This window comes from Pinus tabuliformis, chromosome 2_2 (genome assembly GCF_031772625.1).
Source record: "Pinus tabuliformis cultivar Carrire ecotype Pingquan chromosome 2_2, CPIR1, whole genome shotgun sequence".
Classification (NCBI taxonomy): Eukaryota; Viridiplantae; Streptophyta; class Pinopsida; order Pinales; family Pinaceae; genus Pinus; species Pinus tabuliformis.
In genome coordinates, this window is record NC_142300.1 from 676,847,180 (window position 1) to 676,862,113 (window position 14,934).

The 14,934-nt window shown below is 30.8% G+C and overlaps 1 protein-coding gene across 1 annotated transcript in view; it reads left to right on the top strand.

Moving 5' to 3' along the window:
* LOC149194462 (uncharacterized) overlaps positions 1–13,525 on the top strand; it is a 122,843-nt gene extending 109,318 nt beyond the window's left edge. Inside the window, exon 2 of the mRNA XM_089405093.1 lies at positions 10,748–13,525. Within this exon, the coding sequence (XP_089261219.1) occupies positions 10,748–13,458 (2,711 nt within the window). The 3' untranslated portion in view covers positions 13,459–13,525. The remainder of the gene's footprint in view (positions 1–10,747) is intronic.
* Positions 13,526–14,934: the final 1,409 nt, after the last annotated feature.

Below are 14,934 nucleotides of genomic sequence, written 5' to 3' on the forward strand. Positions count from 1 at the left end.
GAATATATGGGTGGGATTATTGGTAAATTGATTTTAAATATTAAAATTTTAAAAGTTTGGAAAATTTATTTTAGTGGAGCGAAAAAAATATGTATAAAATATACAGGTAAAATTATTTGCAAATTGATTCTAAATATTAAAAGTCTAGAAACTGGAAATATTAAACTGGAAATATTAAAGACAATATTCTTTTTTTAATGTTGCATAAATTCCATGAATGGATACATCTACGATGCAAAATCAAATTCCAAAGTTGGAGAGGTGCTTTTCAAAATTCTGCCCGGAAAGGGAAAGACGGGGAGATGGATTTGCGAAATCGAAAGACTATTCTATTGACTTGACTTGGGAAATTGAAAGGCTATTCTATTGACTTGACTTAAGGGAGATAGAGCATCTAACGCCCTCCATTATTCCAAATTTTTGTAGACCTCTCATATTCTTCTTCCCCATTTTTGGATCGGTTTAACAGCCCACCTTTTATTTTAGCTCATCAACAACTTACCATCCAGTACGTTTTTAATAAAATTTACGAACAATTTCGATATTTTGGTAACGAGTTACTGTTTTCTCCTCATATATATCTCAACATGGAAAACTTTTCATATTTGACTGTTATTACCGAAGGCTGAATCCTCAACATTTTTGGAGGTTAAGTTTAATTTATTTATTAATTTTTATCGAAACAAAGAAAATTTAAAAATAAAATAATTATAATTAAATTGTTTTAATAATTTATTCCTGTGATTTAAAGAGCGATATTATTTTTTTTTTTTTTTTAAATTATTTGTGTTAATATATATTTATGGAATTTATTGAAAATAATTTTATTTTTTATAATTAATATTTTAGAAATTTTCCATATCAAAGATTTAATCTTTAATTTCAAAATGAATTTAATGAAAAATAGCATCAGACTTTCAAATAAAAAATAAAAATATGTTTTACAGCTGGATTTAAGGAGAAATGGATTGACAGGGGAACTCCCTCTGTACTTGACAGATCTTCATGACTTGAAAGTTTTAATCCTTGGTTATAATAATTTGCATGGTTGTATTCCTCAGCACATGACAAATCTCACCAAATTGCATGTGTTGGATTTGTCCAACAACAGATTCAATGGAAGCATACCAGTTCATCTTGAGAGACTCTCCAAATTTGCAAATGTGTCAATTAAAGATGATTCAGATGAAGAAATAGAAATTGATATGAAAGGGTTTGAGTATGAGTTGTCATATCTCTCGCCTACAAATACTATATTTGATTTGTCTTGTAATAATCTTATAGGAGAAATCCCTGCAAGCATTGGTAGTATGAACCACTTGCGGTTGTTGAATTTATCTTGGAATCATTTGGAAGGGAAAATACCTGCAACTCTTAGTCAAATATCTACTTTGGAGCAATTGGATTTGGCACATAATAATTTGGGTGGACCAATCCCTCAAGATCTCTCTGAGTTACATGAGTTGGCTGTTCTAGATGTTTCTTCAAACAAGCTTTGTGGGAAAATCCAAACAGGGACACAATTTTCTACTTTTAATGTAACTTCCTTTCAAAATAATATGTTCTTATGGGGTTGTCCTTTAGATTCATGTAATGAAGATGAAAGACATGAAAGAAAGGGCGATAATGCTATTAACAATAGTAGTGTAACAGTGGGATGGCTAAGTCAACTCAATGAAAATATATCATTGATAGCATTGGTTATAGGAATGGGGATTGGATTTGGGGGAGTGGTTAGTATCTTTGTGTTATGTAAAAGAGCTAATCATTGGGTTATGTCCCCAAACATACCACGCCCCTTTTTTGGGGTATATCGATTCCCTACTTAGAATGGGCTTACTAGCCCAAAGATTTCACTTTATTGTACAAGAAAATAAAGTATATATTGAAGTTCATTATATATAGATATATATATATATATATATATCATGGTTTAAAATCTATAGTGCAATACGTAGAATATTTTATATCAACATAAATGTAGCATAACTCTCCATTTGCTATTTTTTCATTGTTAAAATGATCAGTGTAGTTACTTGTTTTCTTTTAGTTAATGGTATGCATTAATACAATATTATCATTTGAGTCGACAAGAGCATTATACAACCTAGTTAACATGACCCGAACCTATATGTTAACTAATTTATTCTAATATGAACTTCATAATTTTTTTTAAAGTGGAGGATGAAGTAATATTGATATATATTTAAAGATATATTGAAAAACAAAAAAATATAATGTAGATGATTTGGTTTATAAATAAAATATTTCAATACTCATGTTAATTAGAATATTTCAATGTCAATTATGTATATAATAGTACAACTATATAAATTAAATGACAGGGAAATACCGATAGACATCAATTCATTATGCCAAGAAGGGCCCAATATGAGGGTGATGTGTGATTTTGTCTATATTCAATGAGGAGTTGACACGTATTCTTCTTAAAATAAACAACATAGAATCTAAATAGAAAAGCAATGAATATGCATGTTTAGTCAATCATCAAACATCAATAACTCAACCCTACTATGTCCAATCATGTGGTAAAAATATTTCACGCACTCTTAGTCCTAAATAAAATGTTTGGATGTCCACATGCCATAATATAATTTTGTATCAACTTCAAAAAGAGATAAAGTAATTACAAGTAAAAAAATGGGCGTGTAAGATATTTAAACCTTATATTTTTCAAAAATATTTCAACACATAATTTAAATAAACTATTTGGAAATATATATATATATATATATATATATATATATATATATATATATATATATATATATAACAAAAAAACTATTTAAATGTGGAAAATCTAGTCCATTGATAAAATGTCTCAATGACCATGTTATGCAAAATATTTTAATAACAAATTTATATATACTATATATTGCTTTAAAAATTTGTGTATATATCATATAAATCAATTGCAAAAAATAAGTTTTTATGGATAAAACATTCAAAATCATATTAGTATTTTACCTTTTTTCCCATATATATATATATATATATATATATATATCAATTTTCCCTAAAATCCAACACAAAATTTTGCTGCACTCTTTGAATGTTTTTGCGAACCTTTCATTGTTGCACTCTTTGAATGTTTTTGCTAATTCATTCACAGGAAGAATTCCACCCAACTTTGGCGAGATGAAAGTGTTGCGAACACTTAATCTGAGCAAAAATTGGCTCTCGGGTCCTCTTCTAGTAGAGTTGGCAGTGCTTAAGGCATTGCGAACGCTTGACCTAAGTGGAAATATGCTCTCCAATTCTATTCCAGCAGAACTGGGCCAGCTGCAGAATCTACAGTCCCTTGTTCTTGACCACAATGATTTCTCTGGAAAGATACCACGAGAGTTGGGTAATTTGACACAACTTACTCACCTATCCATATCTCGTGATAATATGTTGGGTTCTATTCCTTGTGAGATATTCTCTCTTCCCCTCCGAAGTCTTTCTCTTTCATGGTTTTATGGAAATAACCTTTCTATCAACATACTTAAAGTCATTGCCAATTTGACCACATTGAATTACTTAGACCTTTCTCGAAATGGTCTTAGTGATGACATATTTAGAACCATTTCCAAGTTGACCACATTGACTTACTTAGACCTTTCCTTTAACATGCTCACTAATAATATATATGCATCTATTTCCAATTTGACTCAATTGACTACTCTTGATATTTATGGAAACAATTTCATTGGTAGTATCCCTGTAACCCTTTCCAATTTGACTCGATTGACCTTCTTAAGTCTTTGTTTCAACAATATCACTGGTAGCATCCCTGTAGCCCATTGCAATTTGACTCACTTGACCTCCCTAGACCTTTCTGATAATAAGCTCATTGGTAACATCCCTATATCCCTTGCCAAATTGACTCACTTGACCTCCCTATATCTTTCTGGAAACAAGCTCACTGGTAACATCCTTGTAGCCCTTGGCAATTTGACTCAGTTGACCTCCCTATATCCTTCTGGAAACAAGCTCACTGGTAACATCCCTATAGCCCTTCGCAATTTGACTCAATTGACCAGCTTAGGTCTTTCTGAAAACAAGCTCACTGGTAACATCCCTGTAGCCCTTGGCAATTTGACTCAATTGATCGACCTAGATCTTTTTGAAAACAAGCTCACTGGTAGCATCCCTGAAGCTATTACCAATTTAAGGAACCTTTATGACCTTGATTTTTCAAACAACAATCTTACAGGGGCAATTCCGAGAGCCATAGGAAAACTTCATTCATTACAATACTTATATTTGGATTCAAACAAGTTAAACGGGTTCATCCCATATACCATAGGTCACTTAAAGGCTCTCAAGTACCTTTCTTTATATAACAACAGCTTTTCAGGGAGTATTCCAAATAGTATTAATGATTTGAATTCACTTGCATTATTAGATCTATCAGAAAACAACTTGAAGGGGTCAATTCCTAATGGCTTTGGAAATTGCACTAATATGCAAGTCTTCTCTGCTCATTCTAACAACTTATTTGGGGTACTTCCCACATATTTGGCCAATTGTACCCATCTTTAACAACTAGATTTAAGGAGAAATGGATTGATAGGGGAACTCCCTCTATACTTGACATTTTTTCATGACTTGAAAGTTTTAAGCCTTGGTTATAATAATCTGCATGGTTGTATTCCTCAACACATCACAAATCTCATCAAATTGCATTTGTTGGATTTGTCCAACAACAGATTCAGTGGAAGCATACTAGATCATCTTGAGAGACTCTCCAAATTTTCAAATGTGTCAATTGAGGATGGTTCAGATGAAGAAATAGAAATTGATATGAAAGGGATTGAGTATGAGTTGTCATATCTCTTGCCTACAAATACTATATTTGATTTGTCTTGTAATAATCTTACAGGAGAAATCCCTGCAAGCATTGGTAGTATGAACCACTTGCGGTTGTTGAATTTATCTTGGAATCATTTGGAAGGCAGCATACCCGCAACTCTTAGTAAGATATCTACTTTGGAGCAATTGGATTTGGCACATAATAATTTGGGTGGACCAATCCCTCAAGATCTCTCTGAGTTACATGAGTTGGCTGTTCTAGATGTTTCTTCAAACAAGCTTTGTGGGAAAATCCCAACAGGGACACAATTTTCTACTTTCAATGTAACTTCCTTTCAAAATAATATGTGCTTATGGGGTTGTCCTTTAGATTCATGTAATGAAGATGAAAGACATGAAAGAAAGGGTGATAATGCTATTAACAATAGTAGTGTAACAGTGGGATGGCTAAGTCAACTCAATGAAAATATATCATTGATAGCATTGGTTATAGGAATAGGCATTGGATTTGGGGGAGTGGTTAGTATCTTTGTGTTATGTAAAAAAGCTAATCATTGGGTTATGTCCCCAAACATACCACACCCCTTTTTTGGGGTATATCGATCCCCTACTTAGAATGGGCTTACTAGCCCAAAGATTTCACTTTATTGTACAAGAAAATAAAGATTTCACTTTAGGATAGTTGTGTTATGAAGCATTATGTAAACCATTATATTCAAGTTTCAAATCCCCATGTGAGTCAAATTACATGATAATTATATTTATAAATATATTTAACATATCTATAAACATGTTTAACATCTATATATCATGGTTTAAATCTATGATGCAATACATAATTTTATATAAACATAAATGTAACACAACTCTACATTATTGGTATGCACTAATATATTATTATCATTTAGGTCTAAAGGCATTCTACCACCCAACATGACTCAATGCATAACATTTTTCTTGCTCAACTTAGAATTGACATGTGTCGTCTTAAAAATGAAAATAAATTATTCACTAAATAAAAATAAAATATTGTGGGATAGAATCAAAACTTATAATAAAACATCAATAATTTTCCACTCACTCTTTACAATAAATAAAATATTTTGATATCCATGTAAAGTAACATAATTTTATGTAAATGTTAAATAACTAAAATAATTAAAAATAGTTTAAAAAAATATTATATTTTAGTTTTCAGTGTAAGGAAAATGTATAATTTTTATACTTTTAATTAGTTTATTTTATATCAACTTCATAAAATTTTCAATATGGAGGACAAAGTAATATTGACATATATTTTGAGATATATTGTAAAAAAAAAAACATTTTAATGTGGATGATGTGGTTTATATATAAGATATTTCAGTGTTGATGTTAAGTAAAATATTTCAATCCCAATTACATGGTTTGAAAAATTATATATACTATATAAAGAAATTGAAAAAATAATTATCGTGAAAATATATGAAGTAGTTTCACTCTATTACATTTTGGCTTTTGTTTATGTATATTTTTCGTCAATTCTTTATGGAATACAATAAAGATTTATTGGAATTACAAATTTAAGTTGTGTAATCTAAACAATAAATGAAGATTTTCAATCCATTAAATTCTTTTATGCATTCAAAAATTTAAAGAGAGACATTTATTTCATTATTTCAATGAATCTCAAGAGATTTGACCTGTCTCAAAGCTTGCTCAATAGACGGTTAAGATGGATCTATATTGGTTTTTATACTATATTGCAATGTGAATTCTTTTTATAATACTTATTTCATTGTGTCAAAAGCTTGCTAGATAGACAGTTAAGATGGATCTATATTGGTTTTAATACTATATTGCAATGTGAATTTTTTTTACAATACTTATTTCATTGTGTCAATGAAATCGTACTCACATTATGATGAAGTAGTAATTATGCCCATAAACATGTTTATTTTGGAATGCGGCATCCAGAATTTTAATTTAATTATCTATAATTATTAGGTGGATGGTAGAGATTTAAAATCCATAGAATATTCTAGAATATTTTTAGTAGTCTTCACAAATCAAAAGATGATAATTATTTAAGTAGTTACGTCATTTTAATTAAAGTCATTAATTAGAAAGAATGTCATATGAACAAGTGTCATATAAAATGAGTTATGGTATTTTGAGTGTGTGGTATTGATAAGTCATGATATTGTAACAAATCCTCACATATTAAGAATATTGTTACATGCTTTTTTAAAATATATTTATTTTCAATTTATATATTGACTATTATTATTATTATTATTATTATTTTAAATAAACTTATAATTTGGTTATTTCTTAGGAATTATGATTGAATGATAAATAAACAAAGAAAGTGTTATATATATATATTAGTTTTGCACTATTTGATCCCTCTGAATGCTTGATAGATTCAAGGTTAAGATGGATCTACCTTGCTGTGTGATTCATTTTATGTTAAATTAACATCCAAAATTTAAAATAAAAATATACTAATAAAACATGTTTTAGTGCAGGCCATAGATAAAATATTTCAATGTCCATATTAAATAACATAATATGATATAGAGAAAATAAGGTAATTTAAATTGAAATTTTTCTTAAAAAATGTGTAATTTATTTTAGTTGTAACATAATGTTGATATATAACATTAAAAAATATTAATAACAAAAAAAAATAATGTGAATTATAAATCAAATATTTGAATATGCATGTTTGGAATTGTTTTTTTAACATCATATACGAGAGTGAGATATCTTATTCCATTAATAAGTTCTTTCTAATTCAACCTTTGATGGAGAATTGTAATTGCTTCAATGTGCAAAAATTGAAGAAATATTTGCACCTTTATACATTTGATCACTCTATAGATCAAGGGTTAACATGGATTTATGCTACTTAGTTACATATATGTCATGTGTCAAACTTCATTCTAGCCATGAAAAAAAATACGCATAACCTTATCTCAATGATCACACTATCAAAATGTTTTAACTACAAACTTTCTTTTCATTTGATTTAAATAATGTAGACATATACTCTCTCTATAAATAAATAGACAATTACATGATTTTTTTGTTATTAATGTTCTTTTTAAATGTTGCATATCAATCTACTTAGAAAGACCTATGAATAAAAGGAATTACAATTTCATTCATCTTGAACAACACCCTATAACCATCATTTATTTTCATTTACTTTACATATTCTATCTGTATTTCCATTGAATCTTTCTTGTTATTAAAATATTACATAGAAACTCTATATTAACCATTGAACAAACTACAAAATCATACACTAAATTATAAACATGCATTAATGGAATAAGATCTCTCTCTCTCTTTCACATTGATTTTTTTTTTTTTTTTTAAATACAACATATCAATTCACATGTTCCTCACATTCAAAAGAAATTAAGGAATTAAATGTATTCCTCATTTTTTTTCTTTCAATTACGTTGTTTTGATGTAAAATTAAGATAAAAATTGTAGCATTTATTTATGGCAGACTTTAAAAGAACATTTTGTTATTACTATTTTTTTATTTGCTAATACAAATATTTTTTTGCTATTTTTAAATGTAACATTACATGAAAACAACTCCTATGTACTCAGTTGTAGAGTTCACTCAGTAGTAGAGTTCCTCTTGCCCTATTTAAAAGAATATATATTTTTATATTTGAAAATATGATTTATATAGTTTGAAAATGAAATTATATTTATATATTGGGTTAAAAAATAAATAAACAAAATAAAAGAGAATAATATGGAGAGTGGGTGCAAATTAATGATGAGTTAGTGGCAATGTAAACCTTGAAAAGAAACAATATATTAACTTCAAGGGATGAATATAGGTATTTATGCAATGAATTTGAAGATGGTGTAAAAAGAGGAAATGTAGGAAAACGACTTAGATTTCCAAATATATAGTTTTTTATGTGTAGAGATTTTGCTTAACTATATGAATACTATATGAACTTTGAGTCTTCCTAATATTGGTATGTTATTTTTCATGCAAAATATAATGTATATGTTTCCATTAGTGCAACCTTTGAGTACTTAATAATGAAATCTTGTTACCAAAAAATGTAGACTTGTAGAGAATACAATGTTCTTATGGACAACTATTTTTTCAAAATATGTATATATGGAGAAAAAAATGAAGATTTCTTGTTAATGTTAATATCCTTCCTTGTAGGTTTCCTCATAATTTATTAGGCATTCCGTTAGTGCAACCTAAAAGAGACATAACATTATCAAACAATATTAATTTTTTTCCTCCATATTGGAAGTCTCAATGTCCACTAGTGCACCATAAAAAAAAAAAAAAATCATTAAATGATTAAGGTTAAAAAAAAATATAGTGGAAATAAGCAAGGAATAAATTTTAATATTCTAATATATGTCAAGAGAAAATTCTACTGAAAATAGTAAATACTATTACTATTTCAAGAAAACATATAATTCGAATCTACATAAATAAGACTTCTACATTTATCTATAGTTTCTGTTAAACATATACATGGCAGAAACAGAAGATGAATGATAGGCATGAGAGTTTGTCTATTATTAACAAGGATATGCATTTATAGTAAATTTGTGTGACCATTGGGTTCCACATCCCAAGGTCTCTTGGACTCTCATGGCTATTCACATTCTACACCAACCCATAGAGGATTAGGTGTCCAACATTCCCCCCCTTAATCCAAAGGGGTATGTATGAATCCAAGAAGAGAGTTGTAATACAAAATGTGCAAAAATGCATGGCAGCACTAGGTTGAATATGCTCTCTGAAATGTTGGTATAAGGGGGGTGGTTTAAGGATGACCACCAACACTGGAACACTTAGTGAAATTCCTAGAACTCTTCCAAGTTTGGCATGAAGCTTAGGTCTTCTGCTAGAGGAATTGCTCCTGATGTTTTGAAGAGGGAAACCTTCAAACCATGAAAGGGAGGTCTCAACATGTGATGGTTTAAGGATGACCAACAACTATGGAATGCTTAATGAAATTCCTGGAACTCTTCGAAAGCTGGCAAGAAGTTGAAGTCTTCTGCTAGAGGAAGTGTCCCCAATTATTTGGAGAGGAATCACGAACTGAAGGCACGCTCAGGGGAATCTTTGTCTCTGAATACAACTCTGAATCTATTATGGCAGGTTGTGGCTTAGGCTCACTTGATGTGGATTCGAAGCTTGTAGATGACCATCATTCCCCCCTTGTTAGATACAAGGTGAGATGATGGAGAAAAATCAACTGCAAGACTGTTCAATACTCTAGAACAAGTTCTGGCATATGACTAGAATATCTTCTTGGCTATTGATTCCCATTGCCAACAAGCGATCCATCCAAGATGAATCTTTGTTCTTGCAGGAGGTTTGTTTTTGAAGCATTTGTTTGAAGAATGACTGGTTTTCTGACAATGCTTACATGGATGAAGATCAAAACAATGATCTTTTAGATGGCCAACTCGGTCACAGTGTTGGCATTTCATAATCTATTGTTGTTGTTGTGCAAGAGGAATAGTTGAAGGTGAACTGTCATGAAGGAATCCAGCACTCTAAAACTGGATGGGATTTGGGCAATCTGGAATGTGAAAGGAAACCTCCTTAGCATATCCAAGTTCGGTTTTGCACTTGTTATGGACAAGCTCTTCCCAAGGTCTGATGATTGGCTTGGGAAGTGTAGGCTGGACTTCTAAATTTGCATTCACATCTACTCTTGAATCAGCCTTAACTTTACTGTCTTGATTAGTTTATGCATGTTGATGGGATTTTGTGTCAATTTTTTTAACAAAAACAAGTTCAGAATTATGACTATACTTCTGTAATTCTTCCTGTTGCAATTGAGATTCAAGCTGCAAAAAATCAATATGTTCTTGTGTATTTTGTAGAGAGGTTTGAATATCTATGAGAGTGTCTTTGCTAATTCTTTCGCAGGAAGAATTCCACCCGAATTTGGTGAGCTAAAAGCGTTGCAAACACTTAATCTGAGCATAAACTCGCTCTCGGATCCTATTCCAGCACAGTTGGGCCTGCTTAAAGCGTTGAGAACACTTGACCTAAGTGAAAATATGCTCTCCAGTTTTATTCCAGCGGAATTGGGCCAGCTTAAAGCGTTGCGAACGCTTGACCTAAGTGGAAATCTGCTCTCAAGTTCTATTCCAGCGGAATTGGGCCAGCTGCAGAATCTACAGTCCCTTGCTCTTGACGACAATGATTCCTTTGGCAGGATACCACGACAGCTGGGTAATTTGACACAGCTTACTCACCTATCCATATCCCATGATAATATGTTGGGTTCTATTCCTTGTGAGATATTCTCTCTTCCCCTCCGAAGTCTTTCTCTTTATCAGAACTTCAATGTACCTGAAGCCATTGTTAATTTGACATCCTTGAGTGAGCTATACATATATGAAAATAGTTTCACTAAAGTACCTAGAGGCATTTCTACTTTACCTAAGTTGACCAATTTAGCTCTTTCATGTTTTTATGGAAATAACCTTTCTATCGACATACTTAAAGTCATTGCCAATTTGACCACATTGACTTACATAGACCTTTCTGGAAATGGTCTTAGTGATGACATATTTAGAACCATTGCCAAGTTGACCACATTGACTTACTTAGACCTTTCATTTAACATGCTCACTAATAATATATTTGTAGCCATTTCCAATTTGACTCAATTGACCACTCTAGATCTTTTTGGAAACAATTTCATTGGTAGCATCCCTGTAACCCTTTCCAATTTGACTCGATTGACCTCTCTAGATCTTTCTTTTAACAATTTCACTGGTAGCATCCCTGTAACCCTTTCCAATTTGAATCGATTGACCTTCTTACATCTTTTTTTCACCAAGCTCACTGGTAGCATCCCTGTAGCCCTTGGCAATTTGACTCACTTGACCTCCCTAGACCTTTCTCAAAACAAGCTCACTGGTAGCATCCCTGTATCCCTTGGCAATTTGACTCACTTGACCTCCCTAGACCTTTCTCAAAACAAGCTCACTGGTAGCATCCCTGTAGCCCTTGGCAATTTGACTCAATTGACCAACCTAAAGCTTTCTGAAAACAAGCTCACTGGTAACATTCCTATATCCCTTGGCAAATTGACTCACTTGACCTCCCTAGATCTTTTTGGAAACAAGCTCACTGGTAGCATCCCTGTAGCGCTTGGCAATTTGACTCACTTGATCAACCTAGAGCTTTTTGAAAACAAGCTCACTGGTAGCATCCCTGTAGCCCTTGGCAATTTGACTCAATTGACCTTCCTAGATCTTTCTGAAAATAAGCTGAGTGGTACCATTCCCATATCCCTTGCCAAATTGACTCAATTAACCACCCTATATCTTTCTAAAAACAAGCTCACTGGTAGCATCCCTGAAGCTATTACCAATTTAAGGAACCTTGAAGAGCTTGATCTTTCAAACAATAATCTTACAGGGACAATTCCGAGAGCCATAGGAAAGCTTCATTCATTACAATACTTAGGATTGTATTCAAACAAGTTAAATGGGTTCATCCCATATACCATAGGTCACTTAAAGGCTCTCGAGTACCTTTCTTTATATAACAACAGCTTTTCGAGGAGTATTCCAAATGATTTTCTTTCACTTGCAGTATTAGATCTATCAGAAAACAACTTGAAGGGGTCAATTCCTAATGGCTTTGGAAATTGCACTAATATGCAAGTCTTCTCTGCTCATTCTAACAACTTATCTGGTGTACTACCCACATCTTTGGCCAATTGTACCCATCTTCGTCATCTAGATTTAAGGAGAAATGGATTGACAGGGGAACTCCCTCTGTACTTGACATTTTTTCATGACTTGAGAGTTTTAAGCCTTGGTTATAACAATCTGCATGGTTGTATTCCTCAACACATGACAAATCTCACCAAATTGCATGTGTTGGATTTGTCCAACAACAGATTCAATGGAAGCATACCAAATCATCTTGAGAGACTCCCCCAATTTTCAAATGTGTCAATTCACAATGCTTCATTTGAAGAAATAGAAATTGATATGAAAAGGTTTGAGTATGAGTTGTCATATCTCTTGCCTACAAATACTATATTTGATTTGTCTTGTAATAATCTTACAGGAGAAATCCCTGCAAGCATTGGTAGTATGAACCACTTGCGGTTGTTAAATTTATCTTGGAATCATTTGGAAGGCAGCATACCCGCAACTCTTAGTAAGATATCTACTTTGGAGCAATTGGATTTGGCACATAATAATTTGGGTGGACGAATCCCTCAAGATCTCTCTGAGTTACATGAGTTGGTTGTTCTAGATGTTTCTTCAAACAAGCTTTGTGGGAAAATCCCAACAGGGACACAATTTTCTACTTTCAATGTAACTTCCTTTCAAAATAATATGTGCTTATGGGGTTGTCCTTTAGATTCATGTAATAAAAATGAAAGACATGAAAGAAAGGGTCATAATGCTATTAACAATAGTAGTGTAACAGTGGGATGGCTAAGTCAACTCAATGAAAATATATCATTGATAGCATTGGTTATAGGAATGGGGATTGGATTTGGGGGAGTGGTTAGTATCTTTGTGTTATGTAAAAGAGCTAATCATTGGGTTATGTCCCCAAACATACCACGCCCCTTTTTTGGGGTATATCGATTCCCTACTTAGAATGGGCTTACTAGCCCAAAGATTTCACTTTATTGTACAAGAAAATAAAGTATATATTGAAGTTCATTATATATAAATATATATATCATGGTTTAAAATCTATAGTGCAATACGTAGAATATTTTATATCAACATAAATGTAGCATAACTCTCCATTTGCTATTTTTTCATTGTTAAAATGATCAGTGTAGTTACTTGTTTTCTTTTAGTTAATGGTATGCATTAATACAATATTATCATTTGAGTCGACAAGAGCATTATACAACCTAGTTAACATGAACCTCTATGTTAACTAATTTATTCTAATATGAACTTTATAATTTTTTTAAAGTGGAGGATGAAGTAATATTGATATATATTTAAAGATATATTGAAAAACAAAAAAATATAATGTAGATGATGTGGTTTATAAATAAAATATTGCAATACTCATGTTAATTAAAATATTTCAATGTCAATTATGTATATAATAGTACAACTATATAAATTAAATGACAGGCAAATACCGATAGACATCAATTCACTATGCCAAGAAGGGCCCAATATGAGGGTGATGTGTGATTTTGTCTATGTTCAATGAGGAGTTGACACATATTCCTCTTAAAATAAACAACATATTATCTAAATAGAAAAGCAATGAATATGCATGTTTAGTCAATTTTAAGTAAAAGCATTATAAAACATCAATAATCTCAGCCCTACTATGTCCAATCATGTGGTAAAAATATTTCACGCACTCTTAGTCCTAAATAAAATATTTGGATGTCCACATGCCATAATATAATTTTGTATCAACTTTAAAAAGAGATAAAGTAATTATAAGTAAAAAACATGGGCGTGTAAGATATTTAAACCTTATATTTTTCAAAAATATTTCAACACATAATTTAAATAAACTGTTTGGAAATATATATATATATATATATATATATATATATATATATATATATATATATAAAACAAAAAAAAATATTTTAATGTGGAAAATCTAGTCCATAGATAAAATGTCTCAATGAGCATGTTATGCAAAATATTTTAATAACAAATTTATATATACTATATATTGCTTTAAAAATTTGTGTATATATCATATAAAGCAATTGCAAAAAAATAAGTTTTATGGATAAAACATTCAAAATCATATGAGTATTTTACTTTTTTTCCCACATATATATATATATATATATCTATATATATATATTTTCAATTTTCCCTAAAATCCAACACAAAATTTTTGAAGTTGCAAATTTAAATTATGTACTCTATATTGCATTTGAAAATACAATTTAGACAATGAAAAAAAAAGATATGTATATAAAGATGCAATTTTTATTTTTATTTTGAATAGGTTTGATCCCTCTAGGAGCATGTTAGGTATGTGCTTAAGATTTACCTATAGTGGTAATAGGCATTGAACCAATTACTATATCATATTTCTCAAGTTGCTAAAACTAAAAAAAACATAAGAGTTAACTA